General features: G+C 43.5%; 2 protein-coding genes and 1 long non-coding RNA gene across 10 annotated transcripts in view; 2 read left to right on the top strand and 1 right to left on the bottom strand.

The window, feature by feature from the left end:
* Positions 1-564: 564 nt before the first annotated feature.
* Positions 565-1,317, bottom strand: LOC115536874 (uncharacterized). The gene is made up of 3 exons (XR_003974727.1): positions 1,261-1,317; positions 1,015-1,103; positions 565-918 (listed from the first exon to the last, which is right to left on the bottom strand). It is a non-coding gene; the product is annotated as an uncharacterized LOC115536874 (long non-coding RNA).
* Positions 1,318-8,919: 7,602 nt separating this feature from the next.
* Positions 8,920-24,845, top strand: nup58 (nucleoporin 58). 4 transcript variants are annotated; one of them, XM_030348942.1, is made up of 14 exons: positions 8,920-9,345; positions 9,861-10,015; positions 10,507-10,539; positions 10,770-11,045; positions 11,478-11,634; positions 11,778-11,843; positions 11,966-12,140; positions 12,444-12,523; positions 12,857-12,975; positions 13,236-13,318; positions 14,105-14,306; positions 20,803-20,886; positions 22,545-22,640; positions 23,145-24,845. In XM_030348942.1, the coding sequence occupies exons 1-14, from the start codon at positions 9,266-9,268 to the stop codon at positions 23,309-23,311; spliced, it is 1,773 nt and encodes a 590-aa protein (XP_030204802.1). In that variant the 5' UTR covers positions 8,920-9,265; the 3' UTR covers positions 23,312-24,845. The 4 variants fall into 4 exon arrangements, with proteins under 4 accessions (XP_030204802.1, XP_030204804.1, XP_030204805.1 ...); XM_030348944.1 differs by lacking the exon at positions 20,803-20,886 and having other exon boundaries at positions 8,921-9,345; XM_030348945.1 differs by lacking the exon at positions 22,545-22,640 and having other exon boundaries at positions 8,921-9,345.
* A 55-nt stretch (positions 24,846-24,900) lies between these two features.
* The window catches only part of ropn1l (rhophilin associated tail protein 1-like), a 9,513-nt gene continuing 9,042 nt past the window's right edge, over positions 24,901-25,371 (top strand). For 3 of the 5 annotated variants that reach the window (XM_030349615.1, XM_030349616.1, XM_030349614.1), the window contains exon 1: positions 24,901-25,046. The gene's annotated coding sequence lies outside the window, so the exon portion shown is untranslated. The other 2 variants (XM_030349618.1, XM_030349617.1) reach the window with 2 other exon arrangements.

Raw genomic sequence — 25,371 nt, 5'->3', positions numbered from 1 at the left:
AACCAGACCTAAACCTCTGAGGATTTTAGTGTTTCAGATGAGCTTGGTGATGGTTACCCTCTGGTCCGGTGCTGCAGGCCCCTGGTCTCCAGCCTCAGGTCCATCCTGGCACCACAAGCCTCCGGTCCCAAGCCTCTCAGCCTCACCTTTGCGCTACAGCAGCAGGTTTATATCAGCATTTGCCAAACAATAAACTTAATTGACTCATCCAAAACCTAGTTAAAAAAAATGTAATTTAACTATTATTTTATAACTCAAGGCTGGAAAGGCTTGAGACCAGACATTTTGGGAATGAAGACAGAGCAGTCCACAAGTTTAAAGAAGTGGTTCAGGCCATGCATTTCTCTACTCACTTACGAGGAATCCTTGATGGTAGAGTCCTGGTCGTCCTCAGGATTTGCCTTCCAGATGTACGGCTTCTCCGTCAGTCCTCCAGATTCCTGGTCTGGTTACAAACGTAATTTGTCTCTATTGTAAGGTCACAAACACAGTAGTAGTTTGTCTCTAATGTAAGGTCACAAACACAGGAGTAGTTGGTCTCTAATGTAAGGTCACAAACACAGGAGTAGTTGGGATCTAATGGCGCGTTACAAAGTAGCAGCTGTAGTTTGTCTGGTAACCAACCACAGTAGTACGCCTTAACTTCTACTGGACAAACTAATCCTGCGTTAAGTCCACTCTGCTTACTTTATGGCTCCTCCATCAGCTCTCCTCAGCCAGAGTCCTGGTCTGAAACAAAAAGCGCAAGTCTGGTCCCAACGTCTGGTAACAAACTTGTAGTTCGTCTTAATTTTAAGCCCTTTATTTCCACTTTGTTGATACAGGTTAATACAAAGTTACAATCCATGTTGGTAGAGTGACGTCATCCTCCAGATTCACGGCTCCCCTATCAGCTCGCCTCCGCTCCAGAAACACGTTCTAGTAAGAAAACACAGCGGTAGTTTGTTAACGCATGTCAAAGTTACAGCTCTATTTTGCCCTTTAGGTCAACCATGCAAGTAAATACAAACTTACGAGGAATCCTTGTTGGTCGATTCCTAGTCGTCCTCCAGCGACTCAGCTCCTCCATCAGCTCCCCATCAGCTCTCCTCCAAACCAGAGTCCTGGTTTGGAACAGACAGCGGAAGGCTTGCTGCAACATGTGGTAAAACAGATAGTCGTCTGGTATATATGGTACAAACGCCGGTGGTTTGTGGTAGCAGTATTCTACGAGAAGTGGCAGAGTGTGTGATGGTCAATTCAGAGTCAGGCTCCATCTACCCCACGACAGACATCCTCCACCAGGCAGGGCCTCCGTCAGCTCCTCCACCAGGCAGGGCCTTCAGCATGGCTCCTCCACCAGGCAGGGCCTCCATCAGCTCCTCCACCAGGCAGGGCCTCCATCAGCTCCTCCACCAGGCAGGGCCTCCATCAGCTCCTCCACCAGGCAGGGCCTTCAGCGCGGCTCCTCCATCAGCTCCTTCAGCCATGGATTCCTGGTCTGGTTACAAACACATTTGGTATCAGCAGTAAATCACCTTGGGGCGCAATACACCCCACCTCCTGCATCCGAGGTTCACTTGTAAAATGGAAGACTAATTTAAAACAACAACGTCTGCAGATTGTTGCGTTCAGCAATTCATCCACTACGGTCATAGCAGCACCAGAAACAATAATGGCTCATATGACTCTTACACAAAACCGGTATGAATTAACTCGAATCACAGCTTGGCACAGATGTAAAGTCATAAGTTGATCAAAACCAGACCTAAACCTCTGAGGATTTTAGTGTTTCAGATGAGCTTGGTGATGGTTACCCTCTGGTCCGGTACCGCAGGCCCCTGGTCTCCAGCCTCAGGTCCATCCTGGCACCACAAGCCTCCGGTCCCAAGCCTCTCAGCCTCACCTTTGTGCTACAGCAGCAGGTTTATATCAGCATTTGCCAAACAATAAACTTATTGACTCATCCAAAACCTAGTTACAAAATTAATGTAACTATTATTTTATAACTCAAGGCTGGAAAAGACTTGAGACCAGACATTTTGGGAATGAAGACAGAGCAGTCCACAAGTTTAAAGAAGTGGTTCAGGCCATGCATTTCTCTACTCACACACACGAGCACTGACCTGTTCTGGAGGACTTCTGACAGGAGGTGAAGGTCTGGCTCTGGGTAAGGAGGTGGAGGTCTTGCTCTGGGTGGCAAAGTTCTGTGGCAATTAATGACAACATATATTTAGAACGTACAAAAGGTGAAGTAACAATGAACACTAAGCAGTATCAATATTAAAATCAAATTTACTCAACTCATTCAGGTGCTGGGTTCCTTTGAAGAAATGTCAAATTGTCTTCCACCTTGAAATGATTTTCAGCCTTCACCGATGTCAAAAATTTGGCCACAAGTAGAACGCCGTTTTGTACGCAGCGAGAGTCCCGTCAACGTGGTTAAAAGTACGGCGCAACCATCGGAAATTAAGTTGTTTGAGATAGAGGGCAACAATTCCCAATGGAAACCGACTGAAAAATAGTTTCCGTTGCCAACGGCTCGAGGTTACGCAAATACAATCCAGAACGTTCTGCCAGATTCCCTTAGGGGACTCCCGTCCAACTAACTGCCAGGTGGTTTCTTATGGTTGTCAAGACTACAACTTTCTATGCTAACCATTGGGACTAAATCAAGTGACCTCACTCAGAACCTTCCACGGCGGGAAGCACAAACCGTCCGACTGGAATCCGAACATTCCGGCCGGAACCAACCAAAGAAAAATAACCAGCGCCTCACCTTGAGCTGAACGGAGGAAGATCCTGAAGTCCAGCGATGGTCTTCATTAAAATACAGCCAACAGACTTACCTTGAGGAGATCTGTTTGTTGCTGTTGGTCATTAATACTATTCAGTGTAACATTACATTATGCACCCAGTGTGTACAAGTTATAATCACTCAAAACCATACGAAGAACTAAACTACCATGTACAACAACTTTAAACCTAAAATCCTGGAATCATTCAATGCAAAATCGTGTCTACATTTTACAATTATCTAGATTATTCAGGGTCCAAACCATACAGAGAAAATCTAAACGTTGAGCTCACAGAGAGCCGACCATAGCCCTGCAACGTCACCCTGACCACCTCATCACCAACAGCAAATCATGCCAGCCAGCCAACGCATGTACATTTCCAGTGAGAAGTGAGCATCCGAGTGAAAGGACTGGCCATATTAAAAATAAGCCCAATTCCTGACTTTTCCAACCATCTTCATGGTTTAAAGATTTACAGACTTGACATGCCATTGTGTTCTAATCCCCTTAGTCTGCTCCCTCGTTACTTATAAAACACTACATCTCCATCACTAGAATGTTGCATCCTACTCATGGGGGTGTAGTCTGAGTGAGCAGAGATGCATGCTGGGATACAGTGCTGTCTGAAGTCTTCAGTTCTATAGAAACGCCCCTCAGGAGAAACCAAGTGTTTGTGAATCTGTCGTGACATCAGTTACATGAGCTGGAATATCCTTCAAGATGGCGCCAGGATTCTGAGAGGAGAAAGGCCAAGAGGAAGATGTCTGGGTTCTTCCTCTCAGCCAGTGGAACACACCAACGGTCTTCATCAGAGTACCATGGAACACTTTGAAAAATTCTCCTCTTTACATCTTGAAGCCCCAGTGAAGGTTTCCTTACCTCCTCAGCTGAAGAGCACAACTTCAGCTCGAAGAGCGCACTAGCTGGAGTTCCCGGATTGGTTCTGATTTAAGGGAACCAATCGTTCAGCTAGTCCTGTCCGAGACAATTAGAGTTCAGCCTGAGAAGACGTGCAACTGAAAGCAAGACAAGATCCACAGGGCTCTCCATCAATCCAGGCTGGTAGGAAGAGCCGTCTCATTACAGGTCTGAAGGTCATCTTGAATATCCATTTAGGTCCCTTTCCAACGTCAGACTCTTTCCAACGTCAGAATTCCTTTTGGTGTCCATCCTCCATTGATCCGGATTGGTGTAGTCCTAGTTTGAAGTCACTGATCTGAACACGCCGCTTGCATCCTTTTACCCTTGATTTGGATACTCTCCTTCCTGCCCAGTGTGTTGGATCTCTCTCCGGAGCATCGCTCAGGGCTCTTCATGTCTACTGGAGGCCCTTAAGTAAATGTGTGGCCGTCCATCAGGTAAGATTTAGTTGCCCATTCCAATATCCCAAGCAAATCACACAAACCCCCGTATGAACATTATCACTGTCAAAGCAAGCCACACACAGAACCCAGGACAGGCATGTAGAACCCCATGCCAGGTGTGAGTGGGAGACACACACACACAGTAGAACCCTAGTGATGCTCAAAAATCTTCCATCTCATGTCAAACCCACACACACACACACGCACGCACGCACGCACGCACATCACTGAGCCATAAAAGGCCAAACAATCATGCAGGGTCAAAACCTCATGCCAAATAACATTCCATCACCCTCCCCCCCCCCCCCCCACCCCAGCTCTCCTGCCAGGGCAACCATAACAGAACAACCAATGTCTCCAGAGACGTAAATTATGTACAACATTCTTCAGTGGCGTCCCACATTGGTGATGGATTAAGCTTGGCGTCTTCCAAAATCCCAGGTTGATTCAACATCTCTGAAGTCATGTCTTTGTAGTCCAGTGGTTTCCTGAATGAGGGGCCTTCACAGATGCAAACGGTGCAGCTTTAGTCAGCCTGAGGACAGGAAGGAGGTCATCTGTTCAGAAGAGCACCCAGTGGAGGGGGGTGGCTCTTGAGGAGCAGGATCCATATGGGGATGGCCCCAAATAAGACCTTCTTGGAAATGAAACCGTTCCTGAGGAGTCACGATGGCTGGAGGGGACTGTTGAATGTGTTCCATGGTTCCGTGTCAGACTGAAGTTGTGTTTTAGTCGTTGAGATGAGGAGCCCCCTCATCTCTCCCTGGTGTTTCTTCTTCTGAACCCCTGTCTCCATCTTTAAGAACATTCCAGTCCATGTAACTGACGTCACGACAGTTTCTCAAACACTCGGTTACCCCTGAGGGGGCGTTTCTACAGCCCTCTAGACTTCAGACAGCTCTGTATCCCAGTATGCACCTCTGCTCACTCATACCACACCCTCATCAGCAAAGCAACACTCATGTGATGAAGATGCAGAGCTCAGGAGAGTAGCTGGAAAGAAGACTGAAGACATCAGAACCCAACCCATTACTCCAGCTTACAACAATAACTTGGAGCCTGCAACCATTTTAACAAATCCTTAAAACCAACATAAACCAAACACCTAAGTAACCCATGAACCAATAAAACATCCTTATTACTGAGATCAACCTTCAGGTAACGGGTTAACTCATCAGGAAGCCAAATACATCAATGTGCCCAAGAGTAGTGAGAAACTTATGACTTACAGTTTGCAGTTCATCTTCATGATTAAGTTGGGATACTCACAGAACTGCAGTTAAATATCCATGATAGACCTTTGAAGGAAGGAACAGTTTACTCATGGTCCAAATTTCAAACAAGAGTTAAACCACCACAAGCACCGATTACCTTCACACATTATCAGTGATTTATATTCAATATACAAGTCACGTCAGTTGTGCTTTGTCACACAATTCTACTCACATCAGGTTCAGATGAGATGCTCCTCTTTACTTCAAAAAGTCTTTAACCTGTGAAACTGGAAGAGATGTTAAATAAGTCACAGACCTCAAAACAGTACACAAACAAATGTACTGTCGGTTCCCTTTTAAGTGAAACGCACCAGATGCAACCAATTAACTAATTAAAAAAAACACCTGGCAGGTGAGCTGCGGCAGGTGAGCTAATTAGTAAAACTCACTGCAGGTTCGGCACCCTGTGGTCTTCTTGGTAACAGTGAGAGGCTATTTCATCTCTGTTTGATCTTAAATGACCTCCCTCATTTTAATTAAAGGGATGAGACTGATTTGACTGATTTAGATTCAAATGAAGAAAAAAGTCTTCATTCAATTCACCTTACTGTGTGCGCGAATCTGTGTGTGTGTGAGAAGGAAGCTTTCATCAAAGTGACCAGAGAAACTCATTCACTGGTTAAACTGGAGTCATCGCCTACCCACACACACACACACACACACACTACAGCCACACACACACCATATAGATCACACCATATGCACGCACACACCACAGATACAGATTGACACAAAATATAGATACAAACCATATGCACACACAAACGAAAGCTATAAACCATATAGACACACACACACCATATAGATACGCACACACCATAAAAATAACCGCACCAAAGATTAACTTAATGTGGATACAGACTAGATCTCACACACAGTTCTGGTCTCTAAATACTAGGAATGCACCGAATATTCGGCCACCGAACATGTTCGGCCGAAAATAGCCCAAAACACAAAGTTTGGTTTCGGCCGAAGGAGTAAAAAGGCCGAACATAATACACCGAACATTTATTTATTTTATTAAAAATATATATATTTACTCATTTATTTAAAAGGTACATTGTTCTTAAATTCTCGCTATAATCTCTGCTGGAATGATAGGAAACGTTCAGTATTAAATAAATATTTTGTATCAAATTTGTAATTGATTTTTTTTATAGAAAAGCAAGACAAAAAAGTTTATAAAGGACATTTTATTGTTTGATTTATGCAATGGAGAAAAATTAAAGCAAAATTAATGAAAAACATTAAAAGCCACATTCGGTATTGGCCTTCGGCCAACTGTTTCAGTATATTCGTTACGTTTCGTCCAAGAATTTTTAATTTCGGTGCATCCCCACTAAATACTACTCCCCCTACTCTCTTCTCCTTCTCCCCTCTAATCCTTTTCTCCTCTCCTTCCGTCTCTCTTCCATGTGTAGCGAGTAGGGCGATGAAGGGGGAAAAGTCTAGGGGGGAGGGAGGACAGACGCCACCAGGGGAATTACACCCCTGGAAATAAAGTATAATAAAAGATCTTACGCGTGTTAAATAATATTAACAATGCTGATAAGGCAAGCAGATTCGTTTAACTGATAGACGGGAAATCAAAATAAACCTAATCTTTATTACAAACAGCTAAAACTCATTGATATAGAACGTCTAAAAGTCACAATATCTAAAATAGCAGTCCCAAACTTAAACAAAACCAACCAGACGAAAGCTGAGGCCAACTGCTGAGAGGCCAACTACGCCAAGGAGTGCCTAGGGGTGCTACCACTCACCACAAGTGCCTCACATCAACAGTCACTACACTCTAAAACTGGTGAAAAACGTGTTATATCCCTGTGCTTTAACTCACATGCAAGTGACGGGATCTCACCAGGGGTGCCTAGCCTCCTTACAGTTTGACAACCAGCTCCAGCCTAAATAAACAATAACTATTCAAACAAACAATCAAAAACAAACATTTAACCCCCAGTTGGTTAGATAAATACTCGAAACAAAACAATAAGGCAAAGCAAAACAGGGCAAAACAGCAGCAAGTGAAGCTACAAAATGGAGGAAAATATAATCAAGTACGGCTCACTATGCTGCATACGTAGATCAATTGGTGTGGCCTACAAACTACTCACCACCACGGGTTTGGGGGTAATCATGAAAGTCACTCGGTCACAGGGGGGCTATCCTAAAGCTGGTCACCAGCCACAGCAGAGACAAAGCTATACTGAGGCACATCACACCTGCTTTATATAAGGGGCTTGATTAGGGGACTGGGCCATTTTCATGCTGTGTTCAAGAGCACTATGTTCAACACTGTTTAGAAATGCTTCTACATTGCTACACATGCATATCGCATTTTTATTGCCTCTATTCAAGAGAATAGATTTGGGTGGGGATTTCTAGGTTTCATAAACATCCAGGGCTTAACCCAGAGTGAAAATGAAAATGCTGTGCGCCAAAATTATGTGTATGCTTTATTGTGCATGCAAACTTTTTCATAATGCTTTATCTAAATAAACGAAATATGCGGTTTATTATAGCTTTAAATAGCTACCTGACTGCTAAGCTATCCCCAAATGTCTAAAGTTCCATTCAAGTTAATGCAAATGAATACAAGTGAGGCAGACCTTACACATATACACACACACACACACACACACACACACACACACACACACACACACACACACACACACACACACACACACACACACACACACACACACACACACACACACATGCGCACAGATCTGACTTGGGATGGGATAGGTTAATACACTTGAGCAGGGCCGACGGACTGCGGGGACAAAGGGGACAGTTGTGGGGGGGCCCAAGGCAGAGGGGGAAAAAAACATCAGCCCATGAAAAAAAAAAAAATCCCCCCCCCCCCAGTCAACAATCGCTCCATACCCCCCCTCCCCCCATACCCCCCCCCCCCCCCCCCCCCCCCCGTCAACAATCGCCCCATACCCCCCTCCCCCCCCCCCCCCCCCCGTCAACAACTTACCGCAGGGGGGCCCATTAGTACCTATAGTATAGGGGCCCAGGATTTGGTGCTACGGCCCTGCACTTGAGGTGGTAAACAGGTTGTTGTTTATTCTCTTGCCAGAAGGACTATGTCTATCTAGTCTAGGCTTCTTATAAATGTTTATGAATATTTTGATATTTATTTTTTTTTCCCAAAGATCATATTCGGGGCTATTTAAATAACATCCGAGGCTTTATCCCCGAATAAAACAGCATAGCCTTAAGCTAACGTATTTATCCACGATAGCAGACACTTTAAATAATTGTTATAATTAAATGCAACTTATTTCAAATTTCAAATAGTATACTAGATACATACAAATATATATAAAGGAATATATACGAAAATGAAATAGCTAAAGTTAATGCAAAATTATGATGTAGTCGAGTGTTCTATGTATATCTATGGTTGGATGTCCATGTCCTACAGGCTGCAGCGATTGCGCCATGTACCACAAAAAAACGCTACGCATTATTGTCAATGTAGTTTCAGACAAATCTCCCAGAAACCCCCAGGTAACCCAACCGGGAAGTAGATTGAGAGCGCGGAATAGTCAAAAAATAGCATGCGTGCCTCGAACCTGCACTTTTTAACAGCGTTGACCATTCATGAGCGATGTAACTGAGTAACGTTGGAATAATGTACAACTGGTGCCTGTGTAAAGTTGCTCGTACCTTGTTTGCCTATTATGATTAGAATAATATCTGAAATCGGGCCCTAACGCGGGCGTATTGGAGGTTGCTAGCTAGCTAACTAGCTAGCATCAGTAATAATTCTCCATTACTTCTGGCTTGAAACATCAAACAATAGCCCAAACTGAACACGGGCACAATTAACAAAATGTCTAGCTTTAACTTCGGATCGACGACCATTGGGGCGCCCGCCGCCGGTGGGGGCTTTGCGTTTGGTGGGGCGACCAGGTAATGGTTTTGTTTAGCTTGATAAACCATAGTGGGCCCTGCATGGGAATACTTAACGTCATAACTCTTCTTTTGGCATAAATCAACCCCTTGTTTATAACATTTGCATGCTATGTATGCATATGTTTTTATGTACGGAAAGTATACTCACGGTTTTGAGCAAACGTACATACATAGAGGACATTGGATGAATGTGTTAGTAATGACAACAATCGCATGTGATAGCAAAAGTTAAGCAAAGTGAATATTTCTCACCCAGATTACAAGTTTAATTCTATGCATATAAAGATGGTAACTTTCTATCGAACCTTGCGACCATAATCCATCTATGGCTTAATTTATGTTATTCGTTTATTGTCTTTTAGCAGAACAAGCACTTGAGTCGGTGCCCTCCACTTCTCTGATCCTATGCATACATGCTGCATTCTGACGTTTTTGGTTGGGTTGCCGTTTTAAATGGGATAATCTGGATAAAACCTGGGGGCTAACTAATGTTTTTCTTTCCTCACTCTTAGTGCGCCCGCACCTGCAGCCAATGCCGGCTTTAGCTTTGGTAATGCACTGGGTGCAGCGTCTGCCGCTCCGGCAGCGGCCGCAACCGCCACTCCAGCCCTCAGTCTCTTCGGCCAGAAACCCACAGGAGGCTTCTCTTTCAGCACACCTGCCGCAGGTAAACCTTTGGGTAGCACACAAATCAACAAGCAATTAAGAAGTTGGTATTATTCGATAGACTTGGTGTTAACTCATATACATGGTGTTGGTAAATCACAGAATTGTACGTTGATGAAAATGTTACTACAATGTGATATTTGAATGTTTATGCCTAAAACTGACAACTTACCAATATATTATGGTGTAATCCATTTTTGTGGTACGCCGGTACGTGCAAGTCGTAAGTTGTAAATCTCCCAGCTTTCTTTTGATTGATTTTACGGAGGAACTCCCCCTTTTGATGTTTACCATTTATCTGATACCCAATATCAGATAAACGGTAAACCCATTTTATACTGTCCTGACCCGGGACAGGTCTGCTGGACTTTCTGAATTAGAAGCGGGCCAGACTCGTATGATAGATCAAATAAAACATGAGCTTGCCGATTCTTCTGGTTCCAAGGCTATACCAATGTATTTCATCTTCTGAAAATGTTGTCTAACTTACAGGTGCTGTGGCACCCACTGTTGGGCTTACATTAGGTAAGGTTGTGTTTTCTTCTATACGTTTAGATTATATAAGACATGCTTAAAATATCCAGTAGCCAGGCCTGCCGAACACATTCATGTATACGATATCTGAAATTAGATTGTCTCCATTCATGTGTCGGCCACTCCTCACACGCCATTGGTGCACACGCATGCTTAAAAGGGCAATTAAACATCCCAAACTGAATATATTTATTCAACTGTTTGCGCGCTGCCTCCCCCAGGAGCCCCTGCTGCTGCGACCGCCACCACCGGCTTCAGCCTGGCCTTCAACAAGCCCGCTGCTTCAGCCGGGCCCTTCTCGCTCACAGCCGCCACCACCGCTGCAGCCCCGGCCTCCACGGGCCTGATGCTGGGCTCCATGCTGGGCTCCATGGCCCCCCAGCAGCAGCAGCCGGCCATCTCAGGCTTCGGCATGGGACTCGGAGGCATCGCCGCCAGCAGTGCGGCCCCCGCAGGCTTCTCGTTGGGCAACAGTCTCTTTGCAAACGCTGGGGCTGGTGAGGAACCCGAGGCCTTATAGTTGTTGTTGTTGTTGTTATCCCCAAGTTACGGGGTTCCCTTTTTAAAAAATGGTTGATTATTTTGTGGCTGTATCGAATTGGCTATGTCTGCTGTCACTGATGGGGTTTGGCGTCCACTGTTGACGTTATGCTTCTCCACTTTGGTCTGGTAATATATGTACGGCTGAATTTATTTAGGTGAATCAAGCTGAAATTGCCCGCATCTTCCTAAATATACGGACGTTGCCTCTGGTTTTCAATTGCTTCTGAAGCCTGACAAGATTCATGCTTTAATAAAAGTTATAACTGTACAATTGAATCCTAATTGTTAGTCTCTAAGAAGATTTACAGTTCAAATACAAATGATGGGTGGGTGTCTGAATATGGCCTCCTCCTGGGTGACCTCTGAGCGTGTGCCTTCTCTTGCAGGTATGGGCCAGACCACACTGGGAGGAGCGGGCCTGACCCTGGGTTCTCTGGTAGCCCCCCAAGCCGCCGCTCCCGCTCTCAGCATGGGACTGGGTGGGGTGGACTTCAGCACGTCCTCGGAGAAGAAGAACGACAAGTCATCGGGTGCCAATCCTCAGTAAGTCCTGGAATTGGTGCTTTTTAAACGTTTCATTGTTTTTGGGTAAACTGAAATTTCTACTGTTTACCAATTGGTCTGCAGTATTTTGGTTGGCCTCTTTTTAACTGTGTATTTTGCTTGCATTGCTTTGTTTCTCAAAGGGACAGTAAAGCATTGAAAGATGAGAACCTGCCTCCAATCATCTGTCAGGATGTGGAGAATTTCCAGTGAGTTTAAGTGATAAATGGTTATTGTAAAATAATGCAATTGTTACCTGAAAACAAACGTTATGCAATGATATTGTTTAAAAAACCGAACCGACCCATAGCCATCCCCCTTCCCCTTGCAGAAAGTTTGTGAAGGAGCAGAAGCAGGTTCAGGAGGACATCAGCCGGATGTCCTCCAAGTCCATGGGCAAAGTGCAGGAGGACATCAAGAGCCTCAAGCAGCTGCTCTCGGTCAGCGCCAGCGGCCTGCAGCGGCAGGCCCTGGCCATAGAGAAGCTGAAGATGGAGACCGCACAGGTAAGCAGAACCAGTATGGAGCATCGGATAATGAGGAGCTAACGAAATGATGTATTTAACCTCAATTTAAAGTAGGAGCTTTAAAGTAAGGGTTAGTCAGGTAAGCAATAAGTGTCCATATCACTAACCCTGGCCTTAACCTGGTGGTCCGGAAAATTGAGTAGTATAATTGTTCAGGTTGGAATAGGTTTGGGATGGATCCTGTTCGGTTAAGAATGTTTTACTGCAGTTCACCCTTTTTTTGTGAATTGAGCCAACAGCGGTTTGCTCAGATCATTAACTCTGTCCCTTTCCGGCTCGCAGGAGCTGAAAAACGCTGACATAGCGCTGCGCACCCAGAAGATCCCCCCCGGGTTGCAACACGAGAACACGGCTCCCGCAGAGTAAGTCCGCTACCGGGCAGTGGTCCAGAAACAACGATAACGGGTGGAAACCGTTTAGGCTTCCATGCGTTCACTGATCCATGTTGGATCAGGTTCAAGGCGACCATCACCTTGGCCATATGATGCCCTTCTGTCTGCCTCGGAACCATAAGTCCATATAATGTATCATAAGTCCTCTTAGCTTGTCTTTATGTTACGCGAACGTGCCCCTTCGCACCTTTTTATGCAATGCCTGCCTACACTTGATCTCATCACCCCTGTCCTTGTTCTTCCTGAACGAGCGTGGTAAGGAGTTTGTATTTGAGACCAACCAGTCGTCTCTCCCTTTTATAGCTATTTCCGCTGCCTGGTGGAGCAGTTTGAGGTGCAGCTCCAGCAATACAGGCGGCAGATCGAGGAGTTGGAGAACCACCTTACCACGCAGGGCAGCGGCTCACACATCACCCCTCAGGGTAGGCCGCTGACCATCCCACCATGCTCAGTTCAAGGCTGAATTACGTTGATATCTTGCTTGTGTTAACCCCAAACCACTTGTTTATTACAATTCTATTATCTTTGTTTAGGCCCCCTTTAGCCTGGTAGATCAAGTCATTTCTGCTATTCAAGCCCGGTTTGGCAGCTCAAGCAACTTCCATCCCAGGGTCTAGTTGGACTGCTGGAACCATTAGTGTTTAGATAACATGATCCTCTTTTTGTGTGTTTGTTATAACAGACCTGTCCATGGCCATGCAGAAGTTATACCAAACCTTTGTGGCACAGGCCGCACAGTTGCAGTCTGTCCACGAGAACGTAAAGGTGAGTTTTCCTCTTCCTCCTTTAGACATGCATGTACTGGGAATGAGCATGAGTTCATTGATAGGTTGCCTAGCCGTTGCTATACATTTCCTGGATTTCTCCTCCCCTTCCAGCAAGGCTTGTTCACACAAAACAAATTATTAACCTTCGAGTTACTGGAGGGGGGGAAAGAGCAATGCCATATTGGACTTAAGCCTACCCATCGTTTTGAAAAATCAAATCATCGTTCTGAGTTGACTCAAAAGACAGACGTGAAGTCAAAGCAATATAATCATGTGCTTGCTTTACTACCAAATCAAACAGGCGATTAGAAGATTTTGTAGGAAAGTTATGAGTGTTGGAAAGGGAGCAGAAGGGGGCACTGTTTCTAAGTAGTAAACGACTCCAAAAAAAAAAAGTGTTTCAGGCACCTGGGGTTGAACTTAGCTATACGTTACGGTGTATCATTTATATTAGCCTGTATTATATAAGGATAATAAAATACTATTTTCAGATTTTAATGCATATGCTGACCTGAAAGGATGCGCACATTGTCGTGAAAAGTTTGTTTGTAGAGACTACGATGTTTAGCAGCGGGCCGAGCCTCACCTTCAGGCAGCTGTGGGTAGCCCTGCACATTGAATCACACACAATGGAGGGCAGGTTGTGGGGGATGCAGCCTACCTCGAAACGGTATATTACTTGTGCAAGATTCCTTGCCCAACCACAGCATGTTAACCTCCTGATTTTAACCCCACCGTGCCCTCATGATCCTGTCTCGCTCGGCGCTCTTTGTTCTGCCCACAGATCCTGAAGCACCAGTATCTGTCGTACCGACGGGCCTTCCTGGAGGACTCCACCGACGTGTTCGAGTCCAAGCGGGCCTCCAACAGGAAATGGCAGAGCACGCCGCGCCTCACCACCGGTCCCGCCCCCTTCTCCAGCGTGCCCAACGCCGCGGCGGTTGCCATGGCAGCCACGCTCACGCAACAGCAGCAGCCTGCTCCAGGTCTGACCGCCTTCAAGTTCTAGAACCTTCTGACACTTCTGAACTGAAACCCCCTCTCACTCTCTCTCTCTCTCTCCCTCTCCCCCTCCTTTCCCCTGTCCCTCCCCAACTCCCCCTTCCCTTCATACACTTGTAGTGAATGGAGTCTAGCTGGAGTTGAGGGCGGGGTGGGCATGGAATATGGGACTAGACTTATGAGTGGAAGAGCATAGATTAGACAAAAGTTAATAAAAATATATAGTGCCACAACAGTGTGTGTGTGCGTGTGTGTGAGAAGTGTAGTATTCGGTCGGTCTTGGATGCAGAGAAGAAGAAGCCGATTGTGATAATAAATGTGGTGCCAAAGTCCCGACAGGACTAATTTCTTTGCTGCTTTGTCTCTGACCTCACAAAACCCTAGTGTGGTGGGAACACCAGATGTACTTGATAGGAAATGGCCCTCTGGTGGACATATGAAGGCAATGCAACTTGTAGTGTGTTAAGTGAGTGCAAGGCACTCCTCCAACAGAAGGCCTACTAGCGATGGATGATGACAATAGCAAACAGAAAGCAGGCAAGTCACTGGTTCCTTTTTAAGTACTAAATTTCTCCATCTGACTTTGCTTGATTGGTGACTTGTAACTTAATTAAGGGAGGGTCTTAAGTAGTCAATGACTGATATTGTATCTAAACAGTTGAGTAAAATGAGTGAAGGTCATTAAAATTGACATGGATACATGTGTTGGTATTTTGCTGTTCCATATAGATAAACAGGGTTGTGTGTATGTTGGGAGGGGGAGGTTCCCGGTACGTTTGCCCTAAAGTTAAACTGGTGTATGTGAAGTGTAAATAATGTAGCTCTTACTGTTACCCAACAAAAAAAGGGCACCCTCTTGAGTAGGGATGCTGTGTCTTGTCAGGTACTAGTGACATTGGACTTACACTGCGTGGTTTTGTTTTTCGGCTTCAAGCCACGAACTAAGAGTATTATCCACCGCGGATATTGGCTCTCAGAACATCGACATTTGCCTTTATTTCTGGATACTGCTTTCATTGGCCCATGACTTGATTTCTATCCAGAGCTATGCGTAAATTTGGCGCTTTACATTTCTTGTTGAAGAAACAACTTAGTATAAATTTGTGCCAAAATGCGAAAAATGTTAGCCACAACTTAACGTGAAACCTACAAATGCCTTGTATCCTCCGCTGTTTAAATATGTCATCATGTCCTCGGTACATATGTGTAGCCTAAAGCATGTGGCAGAGATTAAACCTTAACCTAAAGCTGTTATCCTACATGCTGCTCATTCATACACTGAATCAGTATTCACCGAAACGGCACTACAATGCTGTACCCAAACACTAATGTTGGCACTAACTGTAGACTCATCCAAGTACATCATCCATGTCAGTATTCAATGAGACTGGCATTCAGTGTTTGATTTTTTTTTTTTAATATTTATTTGTGGGTTTGAGTAGTATATTGTCGCACAGTTCTCTTGTTCAAGCAAGTCTAAAGTTATTTTGTGTACGCTTTCAGGTTGAGCATATATTTAGAACCACAGCTGTTGAACCATTTTAAGAAGAAAAGCTGAACAAAAAACATGTTGCCTTTTTTTTTTATGGCACTTCAAGTCATTTGATTTGTAAACATAATGTCCAGTCACAACAACGCAGTGTTTCAGCTACTTCACTATGAATATTTAAAGCAATATGTCCATTCTATTTTGGGCAACAGGGTTTAGAACATTTTTCATGGTAATATACCAGAAAGATAATTCACTTTTATGTGTGTATTTATCTAACTATAACCGTCACTTTAACTAATTTTAACACCAGAAATGCTATGGATGCTGAGACTGTTACAAGATCTGTGATACACAAAACCGTCAGCAACGCAATGTGCAGGGCTTGAATTATTTCCTTTTTTGATTGATCTAACATTCACACTTGGGTTGGGCGATTTACTTGATATTTTTTTACCATTTAGCATTGAGTGTTACGGATCAACCGCAACTCGTTATTCACAATTATGCGAGAACACATTTCCAATGTGCCATCAGCTGCTATGCTCTATTCTGCCACAGGGTGAAAGCCATCGTCTGCAAATCACTTATTTCCCCATTTTTCTTTCATACATAATAAAACCATTAACAAATACAGTAATAGGCCGCTAGGCATGTTACTTTATTATACTAGCGATGAATTATGACTTTCATAAGCTTGCTATTCATAACTTTGAGTAGGCTAGGCTATAAGCCGAAAGGAATTATTAAATCTGCGTTATATCTCGTTGCCTCAAATTGGGTGATTTTGGCAAGCAGCTTAACCGGAAGATGGAGCAACTTGGCAAACAAACTGGAGGAGAGCAATAGCATTTTTCATGTTTTTTTTCTCCATATTCAGTATGTATGCTGATTAAGTATAGGATATAATGTTGCCTTACTAATATGATCTCATCGTACCTGCCATATACGGCTGTGGATTGAGAAAGAAATCCATCAGCCCTTTATCTTTCATCAATATGTATTAAGGCAAAAAAATAAAAGCTGCGCAAATATCAACCATAAAATCCTGAAAGTAGGGCTAATCTTGGGTAGAAGAAAGAACAGGGAATTTTAGCTGGCATTCAATTGAGGATTAAATAAAAGATATGCAATTGATCATTCATTAATTCTGCCTTTTGCTTTCCAATAAGCACAACATGCATGTTGTGTGTCAGAGAATTATGTTATTTGTTTTTGTTCCTCTGCTAGCTCCTTTTGCGGTGATGGTGCTAGCTGCCATTTTAGTACCATCAGTATCATAGGCTTGTACCTTGTGATCAGGCTCATCCCACTAGGCCGACGTCAGATCAAATTCTCAAACCTCAAATGACGGCAGCAGACAGTGAGCACTACCCAAGAACAGTAGCAGTTAGGGAAACTTGAATAAGTCAGAAAAATAATTTGAGTGGTGCTTTTAACAAGGCGTAATTGATTCGTACACGTCATCATTTTGTACGACCTTGACATACTGTTCTATCAGAAAATCGCTCAACCCTCATACACACTAGTACCATTGCACATCTGTCTGTACATGCCAAGAATGGTAAATGTTCTAGTATTTGTTTGCAACCTTGGTGTTGACACACTAACACTTTGGTTGAAGTGGCGTTATTGTGTGTGTGTGTGTGTGTGTAGAAGGCAGTTTGAGAAATTAGTGCCTGGGGAAAAAGGTGTGGTTAACGGTGCGAACGCATTTCAGGTTATAGCATACGTCGGCTTAGTCTAGTCGCGTGGTTCCCCAAGATCAAGGGTTTTTTCCCAAGTCACGCATTGAAAATGTCATCATGAAAGTATCACTTTCATTTAAACGTGTTTTAAGTACCATCCAGTCTGGGACTTTCCTTTACCTAAAGTGGAACCTAAGCTTCAGCAGTGTGCTGGTGTGTGTGTTTGATGCTGGAGAAGGACTGAGCTAGCAAACTGAACCAACAGCAAGACATTTACTAACTGTAAAATGTTGTGTGCCTAAGTGTTTCAATAGTATTATATTTTTGTTCTTTAAGGGCTACAATTTCAAATGCTAGTTGGACCAAGTCCAAGTTGGACTAGATTGAACACCCTTTGGTTTTAGTTTTCATCCATTCAGATAGAATTTTAATGAATGGATGATCACGTGAATACACCAACTTTTAACTTATTCCAGAGAGGGACTGAGTTGGCCCATCTTATTTAATGCTTCTTGAAGACAAATGAGAGGATTTGATGCCAAACTAAATCTAAGTATTACTGTTCTATCTCATCCTCCTCAACAAAGACAATGCAGTGTTTTTACATGGTACCGATTTTTAAAATATGCATATCAAGGCTTGAGCACAAGGTGCTACACCGTGTCTTGCATATTGTATCCTAAATGCAGGTTATGTCACTGTCATTCGTTTGGCAAGCAAGACAAGTTGATTGTTCTGGTTTGATTTGTGGAACTCTGTAGTTAGGAATATATATTTAGTACAGTTGCTGATCCATGTCAGGTAGCCATTTTCTGCTGGTTTTGAATTTAGTGCGTGTGTGTTTTTGTGTGTGTGTGTGTGTGTGTGTGAAACAATTCTTACTCCCAATCCTATATGATGGTAGTTTTATAACTCGGACCCTCAAGCCAAACAGAATTGTATCGCTGTTCTTTCGGTCACTTTTAAATCTAATAGGCCAAATCACCTCAGTGATGCTTGCTCCCATTTTGGACCTTTTCTAGTTGATCATTTTTTTGACCATCACATTGTACCTGGCTGTCCAGGCCATAGTATTATTTAAGAAACCACACAGTTTGTGCACCTTTTTAGGGTTTTGTAACATGCTTTGTCGGTCGATACTACTGAAGTGGCCCGGTTTGGAAAAGTCAAACCACAAACCTTGCGTGATCACTTGTGGTCGTTTTCTTGTAGGAATGTAGGATGAGTTCTCTTGAAATGCTGTGACGCTATTTTGTGGAGGAGATTCTACTGGCACTTAGTTAAGAAGTGTTCCTGAAAATGTGATTTACATAAATTGTATCCACCTTTGCTCATTTTATATGGTATTCCAAATTCTTACCTAAACAAATGATGAACTCAAAATTCTGATATTTCAGACCAGGTTGTAAGTAGAGCTATCGGCCGGTTTGCACCGTTTTGAATGACTGTTTTGTCATATGTATACAAATATTTGAATCCCAGACAGCAACTTGTCAGTGTTTTTATTTATTTGAACTTGGTTTGTTGGAAGTACTAGCATTGAGTGAGTTCCCGGGTCTAACTGATTGTTTGCAATACGTAAACTGGGGGCAGGAGTTGATAGAGAGCATGCAATGACAGAGTTCATTAGTTTATCACTCCAATTGTAATAATTAAATGGACCCCGCCCCCCACCCTCCCACACTTCCTTCCTCTCTCTCCCATTTTCATATAGTCATGTACACTTGACAGGGAATCACAGATGCTACTTATATCCTTTTTTTATCTAAATCTTGAATGCTTTTGTTTTTAAAGATGCGTGTGTTTATTCCTATATAACCTATGCCTGTCAATACAGTATGTTTAATATATGATTATGGTGTGCCTTCTTATGCTTTTTTCAATTACTGGTTCATGTGATGCATTTTTTTGGCATACGCTAGTTCATTCACTCTCAATCTTGGAGGTTTTTGAAAAACGTGTCAAATGCAATAGTGACTAGGAATTAACAATCAGTTCTGTTAAAAAAAACAAAAACTTTGTTTTTATTATGTAAATGGAATTGCATATTATAACTGACAATAAATCCGTTTTTAAATGAAGAAACCTTTTTGTCCTTGTTTCTTTTTTGACTTGAGCTTTTCAACATGTAGACTGATTGGAAATCATGTCAAAATTGGGTGTGTGGCTAAAAGGAAACAAGACAGGTTTCTGAGTGAAAGAACTAGCAACAAAAAATTGACATCCTATGCCAAGTGCACACGACTTGGGCCTAAAATGTTGCCTTTCAGACGATTGATTGCTGATAATCAATGTAAGGGTCATCTTCACCCTTTAACAGTGCAGCATTTCACCCTGAGAAAAAAAAAAGAGCCACATAAAAGGAACTCAACATTTAAATATTATGTGTGCTTATTTTTGTACCAACTTTTAGTTACCGGTAATTATTATTAATGTGACCATGATCTTGTGTCAAGTTTGATCGAATACCTTCTCCTTGGAAGCTTCTGTCGTTTTGGTGATCGCTCCACACAAGATTAATTTGGCCCATTTGGAGATCTAAGACAAAACTCTGACCTCACCTACAATGCCTTACCCCTGTCACAGAAGGGGTCAAGTATAAACGGTTCAGAGAGGCAGTCTGGCCCAGGTGCCAAGCCATCTCAACCTTGTCATGTCATTAATGCTTAAGTGTTTAGGGATTAATATTTCTGGGCTTAAATCAAATATCTTTGTTAAACAGGGAAAGGGATAGTGTATAAATTACATTAACCTTATGTAAAACAAGGAGAGATGTTACGTCCTAGGTTTGAGCAAATGGCTGTTTTACACCCATAGTCCCTCATATAGTAGTGAAGTTTCCAATACGATTCATGACAAATGACTGCTAATGTTGGCTGACAATTGAATCAATCTTGTTGATAATGCATGTTGGAGTCATTCGATTAATCAAACTTGGTTGAGGGTAAGATCAATGGAGATAGTTTAGTGGACTGTACTAACAATTGCTTTGTCCCTAATTTTCAGTCTATTCTGCCATCAGTTTTGACATCCACATCATTTATAAGGTGCCATCGTGGCTCTGACTGGCTCATTTGGTTTAGCACCTCAGCAAGTGAAGTACGGTATTACACAGAGAATGCAACCCTGCACAAAGATAAGCTTTTCATTATTGATTAAAGTTACAAGTCCTTCGCCTGCTTTACATAACGTAGTGTCTAGTTTTTGCTCCAGTTATTTCAAAGTCAAACTTGAACTTTGGAGGAGTTAAGCGTATGCTCTCTCTCTCTCTCTCCTCTCTCTCTCTTTCTCCCTCTGACTCAGGGTCCCAGGCACCCTTGGGTGCAGGGTTCGGGAACCCCTTTGCCTCGGGAGTCGGTACTAACCTGGGCTCTTCCAGCCTTGGAGGTACTGCCTCTGTTCATCTTTTTCATCATGCTTCATCATAGACTTGTTTCCCTTTGTGTTTCCTCCTTCTTAAGCAATTTATTTCAATAGTTTCACTATTAGAAGCTTTGTATTGTATATTCAAAGTTTTTGACGCAGCCATCACTTTTTAATTTGTGAGTGGATCAAATTAATGAAAGAAATTCCAAAATAAAGTCCCTTGATGGAATGGTTGATTATTGAAATTCCCAGTCAACGTAAATAAGTCAGGATTTCGTTCGACTCTCACCTTCTCGCAAATTTGACGAGCAGGTTTGTTAATTTGTTGGCACTACTGGAGAAAAAGCTGTTGTTCACTTACTTTGTTGGACAAAACAAAGGTACAGCTATGGGAGCTACTTAACACATTGGAATAGAATGGATGTCAAAGGATCATCGAATTTGTTGGAGCGAGTTGAACAAAATCATGGCTGATTTGCATCTCAACGTAGGCAATGTCAACAATTATCTATTCAATTATTATTCTATTGTCTTCGCAAACTGGCCAAATCCGTTTAAGTGAAATATTTTTTACTAACAAGTGATGACTCTGGGGAAACTGTTTGAATCATTACGACTTTTGTCCCTGAAATTCTTGAACTTCTCTGCCCAGCCTTGCTCAGGCAAGTTGCTCACAAAGATCAGACTGTTGATGAATTATTTAAAGTCTGAAGGCAGACGAGCACAGTCCTTAGTGAACGGGTGTTTTGCTTTCTTTCACTTCATATGTTTCAAACAATCATGTTGCTGGAAACGGATCTTACAGCACGTGATTGGTGAAGTCAAACTTTGCCAGCATCAACCCTAGCTGTAAAAAGGGGTCAACAGAGGTCTAAACCAATACCTTGCAGACGAGCCACTGAAAGAATACATTTAATCAAAATCCCTTCTGAATCTTCAACTACTTATTTAGCTGGGCAGATCACCGTCCCTTAGGTAGAGTATCTCCGTAACTCACTTTGGGTTTCCAGACCAGGCTCAGTGCCATCTTCCATTAGAAGTTCTGCCTTAACGCAGTAGGACTACTAGATCCAAGAGCAGCAGTAGTAGTGTAGTAGACGAATGCACGAGAACAAGCGACGTTGCTGTCAGTTTGACTGCGTAAAACATTGTGCCGTGGCTACATCGCAAGGCCATTGTAGTTTCCTCCTCACCACGACGATATGCAGCCAAACCACCGGTTAAAGTTGTGACATGCCGAGTCTAGGGTGGCCATGGGACACTCGCCATGAAAATGTGTTTTTTGTGAGCAGTCTGGATGCGATTCAGCGTCCCATTCGATCTGCTTTCCCATGCATTCGGTTTTATTTTGACATTGCTATGCAATGGCGGTGCAGTGCAATCCATCCTTTGACTCACTGTGTTCCGCCTTGTTAATTCTAATGGCAGTCTTGGCCTGCGCATAGTGCTGTGTGAAAATAGCTTTTGTTCATGTGTGATTGTGTGCCTCTTATAGAAGCTCTGCCGCTACTTTCTGGGACTCATCTTTTGCTTTGTGTGTGTGTGTGTGTGTGTGTGTGTGTGTGTGTGTGTGTGTGTGTGTGTGTGTGTGTGTGTGTGTGTGTGTGTGTGTGTGTGTGTGTGTGTGTGTGTGTGTGTGCCAACACCAGAGTTAACCTCCCTGTCTCTCTCCACCACAGGTTATGGTGGGGGTCCGGGGTTTGGCGGGGTGGGAACGGGGGGCTCCACTTTCGGCTTCTCCACCAGTAAGCCCACAGGAGGCAGTCTGAGTGCAGGTACATGCACTTAACTCGGTGCGCGCCTCGGGAGACTCACACACACGCATACCTGTGTCAAACCAGCAGGAAAACAAAACCTCTGTATCTCGTTTTGGGCCAGGTTAGTGGAGTGGCTCCTGGGGTGTTCGACTCCCAGCCGAAAGTAACTGGGTTCGATGCCCCATGTCCACAGTGTACCGGTAGGCGTCCTTGAGTAGCATGCGTCACCTCTACCTGCTGCTTAATCCCTCCACAATCCATATGTAACTGACTGTGCTCCAAGTCACCTTGGATAGAATTGTCTTCTAAATGGTAAATACCATGTTATTTTACAGTAAGGACAGTTTAAAAGATCTATTAACCTATCATGGAAAGTAATGATCTCTTCTCTCTAGCTCTCGCTCTGGTCCTTATTTAGATGGATGTTATCGGTTATAAGTGGGGTATTATTTTCTGTATACATTCTGAACCTTATCTCTCTGTGTCCGTCTCTCCCTCTCTGCCTCTCTCCGTCCCATCCAGGCTTCGGTAGCAGCAACACCTCGGGCTTCAACTTCAGCAGCCCGGGCCTCAACGCCTCGGCCGGGCTGACGTTCGGTGTCTCCAACCCCCCCGCGGTGGGCTTCGGTACGCCGGGCGCCCTCCAGCTCAAGAAGCCCCCCGTAGGCAATAAGAGGGGCAAGAGATAGAAACGTCAGCGTCGACCACTGAGAGAACGAGAAAAACATAGAGAACATAAAAACACATTGAGTGTTACATACCTTAAGTTGTGGTCAGGCAAATTGGCCCTCGGAGATTGTTGCGTCTCCCATCTGCTAACATTAACAGCATCTGGATCTGAGGTTAGAGCACAAAAGCGACAGCGTTTTGAACATGTTTTTGTTTAGTTTTATCAAACTATTTTCATCTCCCACAATTGAATTGTAGTTGCCAGTGTAGCTCGTCTTTATATGTGGTTTCCTGTATTGGTTTTAAATGTTTTTCTTTGGAAGTTCCTAAGATGTATAGTACAAGTGAGTTTTGTGGGGTGTTCAGTGCTAGCAATTGTGGCTTCACTGACGGAATGTATCTGCTGTTTAGACCTACGGACGTATATCGTCCACTTTGAGAGACGGTGTAGTGTGGTCATTGTTTACCTTTTACGGGAAAGTGTCACCATCGACTACACAGGGGGATACGTCATTCGGTCTGATGGGAAGGTAGCGTTTAGCTGCTTGCGTTGCATTGAAAGCATGTCTTCGTCCATTGGCATCGGCTCGGTATTGCTGCTCGAGTACCTTTGCTTTTTAAGCACCGCAGTGCTTTTAGTAATGCTCAACTTAATAAATACAGGTGATGCGTCAAGTATTCAAGAAAATCGCCAGGGAACATTTGCATCCTGGGTCATTTGCATAATTCAGATAAGACTCCTTACCATTAAACAATTTGAATAAATTTCAAGCAAGGAACCACCAATTATGTTACTTAAAGCGGATACAAGGGAATGAATGTGTGTGGTTTCAACCTGACAGAACGGTTGGGGCGTTTCCATCTCAAAATGTAATCTGATTCAAGACTTTTGTAGGGACAGGAGACGGTACCCCAGGAAGGGTCTTTTTTGGGGCGGGGGGGGATAAGCACAGTTTTATTTTTGTATCCAATGGAGAAAACCTTAATTTTGTTAGGAGGGTAACCAGCACATGGGGGGGAGTAGTCCCTGAAGTCCAGACAACCCTATGTTGTCGTCTCTATAGCGTCCAGCCAGTTTTGTAAGATTGTGTTCCAAACACACTTTCTGTGACTGTTGAAATGTCTACCAACGTGGGGCAAACCGAATTGGAAGGAATATTGTCTTCTTGATATTAGGTGGTTTGTAAGTGTTTGAGTCTGAAAGGGATTGATTGGACACACTGATTCTTCCATCTGCTCCCTGTAGGCAACCAACGTGTGTACAAGTCATAAGCATTTTGTTTGCACTTGCTAGAGAATGTGCTGGCAGTGACTTTGTGAATGTGCCTGCTGTCATGTACTAGTATGAAATATAGTCTGTCTTTATCGTTTGACGTCTTATTTTATCCTGATGAGTCTGAAAAATTTTTGTTTTTTTTTCTCTATTCAAACATCTGTCTGCTACCAAATACTTGGACTTGTGATATTTTTTCCCCCATTTTTCTGTTAGTGTCAACCTGTATTTTCAACAACTTCTCTTTATAAATAAAGTACTTGAGATGTCTGCCTTCTAAACCTTAAACTTTATTTGCCTCGCCATCGTGTATGATGGTTGTCGACTCTACTCGGCTGCCGTGACACCGCCTCGTTCGCCTGGGTTGCTACGCGACGGTGCTTTATTGATAAACACCTTGTTGCCATAGGGATAAGGTCCTCCGCTCCGTGGATCCGTTGGGTGTCGAAGTCGATGATTCCGTCGTTATTCAACATTCACAGGTCAGGTGACGTAATGATAAACCGTCGTACAAGGTTCTGGGCGCTTTACCGCTGCCCTGCAAGATGAAAGTTAGGGTTAGGAGTAAAGCACTTTGATAGCAGGACCTGTTTTGCCTAGCTAGTGTGTGTGCGTGTGTGAGATATAAGCAAAGGAGCAATTTTAGCTTGAGGCCGTCTTAAAGTTCTGCTCATTTGCTTCTAACCACATTATATTAATGCAATAATTCTTCGTGTGCTTACTAGCATCTGCGACCATCCCGATCTTTAAATTATTTTAAAGGTAAATATCTGGATTCTACAGGAGGACGTGCAGTACTCATATTAC

The sequence above is a fragment of the Gadus morhua genome, chromosome 23, assembly GCF_902167405.1.
Source record: "Gadus morhua chromosome 23, gadMor3.0, whole genome shotgun sequence".
In the NCBI taxonomy this organism is placed as follows: Eukaryota; Metazoa; Chordata; class Actinopteri; order Gadiformes; family Gadidae; genus Gadus; species Gadus morhua.
This window is presented reverse-complemented; position numbering and strand designations above follow the sequence as displayed.

What these genes read in the sequence shown, in the direction of transcription:
- nup58 (XM_030348942.1), top strand. Translation starts at nt 9,266, where the DNA reads ATGTCTAGCTTTAACTTCGGATCGACGACCATTGGGGCGCCCGCCGCC. An exon ending in CTCACACATCACCCCTCAGG is followed by an intron (nt 12,976 to 13,235) that starts GTAGGCCGCTGA and finishes TTGTTATAACAG; the next exon opens with ACCTGTCCATGGCCATGCAG. An exon ending in CTGTCCACGAGAACGTAAAG is followed by an intron (nt 13,319 to 14,104) that starts GTGAGTTTTCCT and finishes TTCTGCCCACAG; the next exon opens with ATCCTGAAGCACCAGTATCT.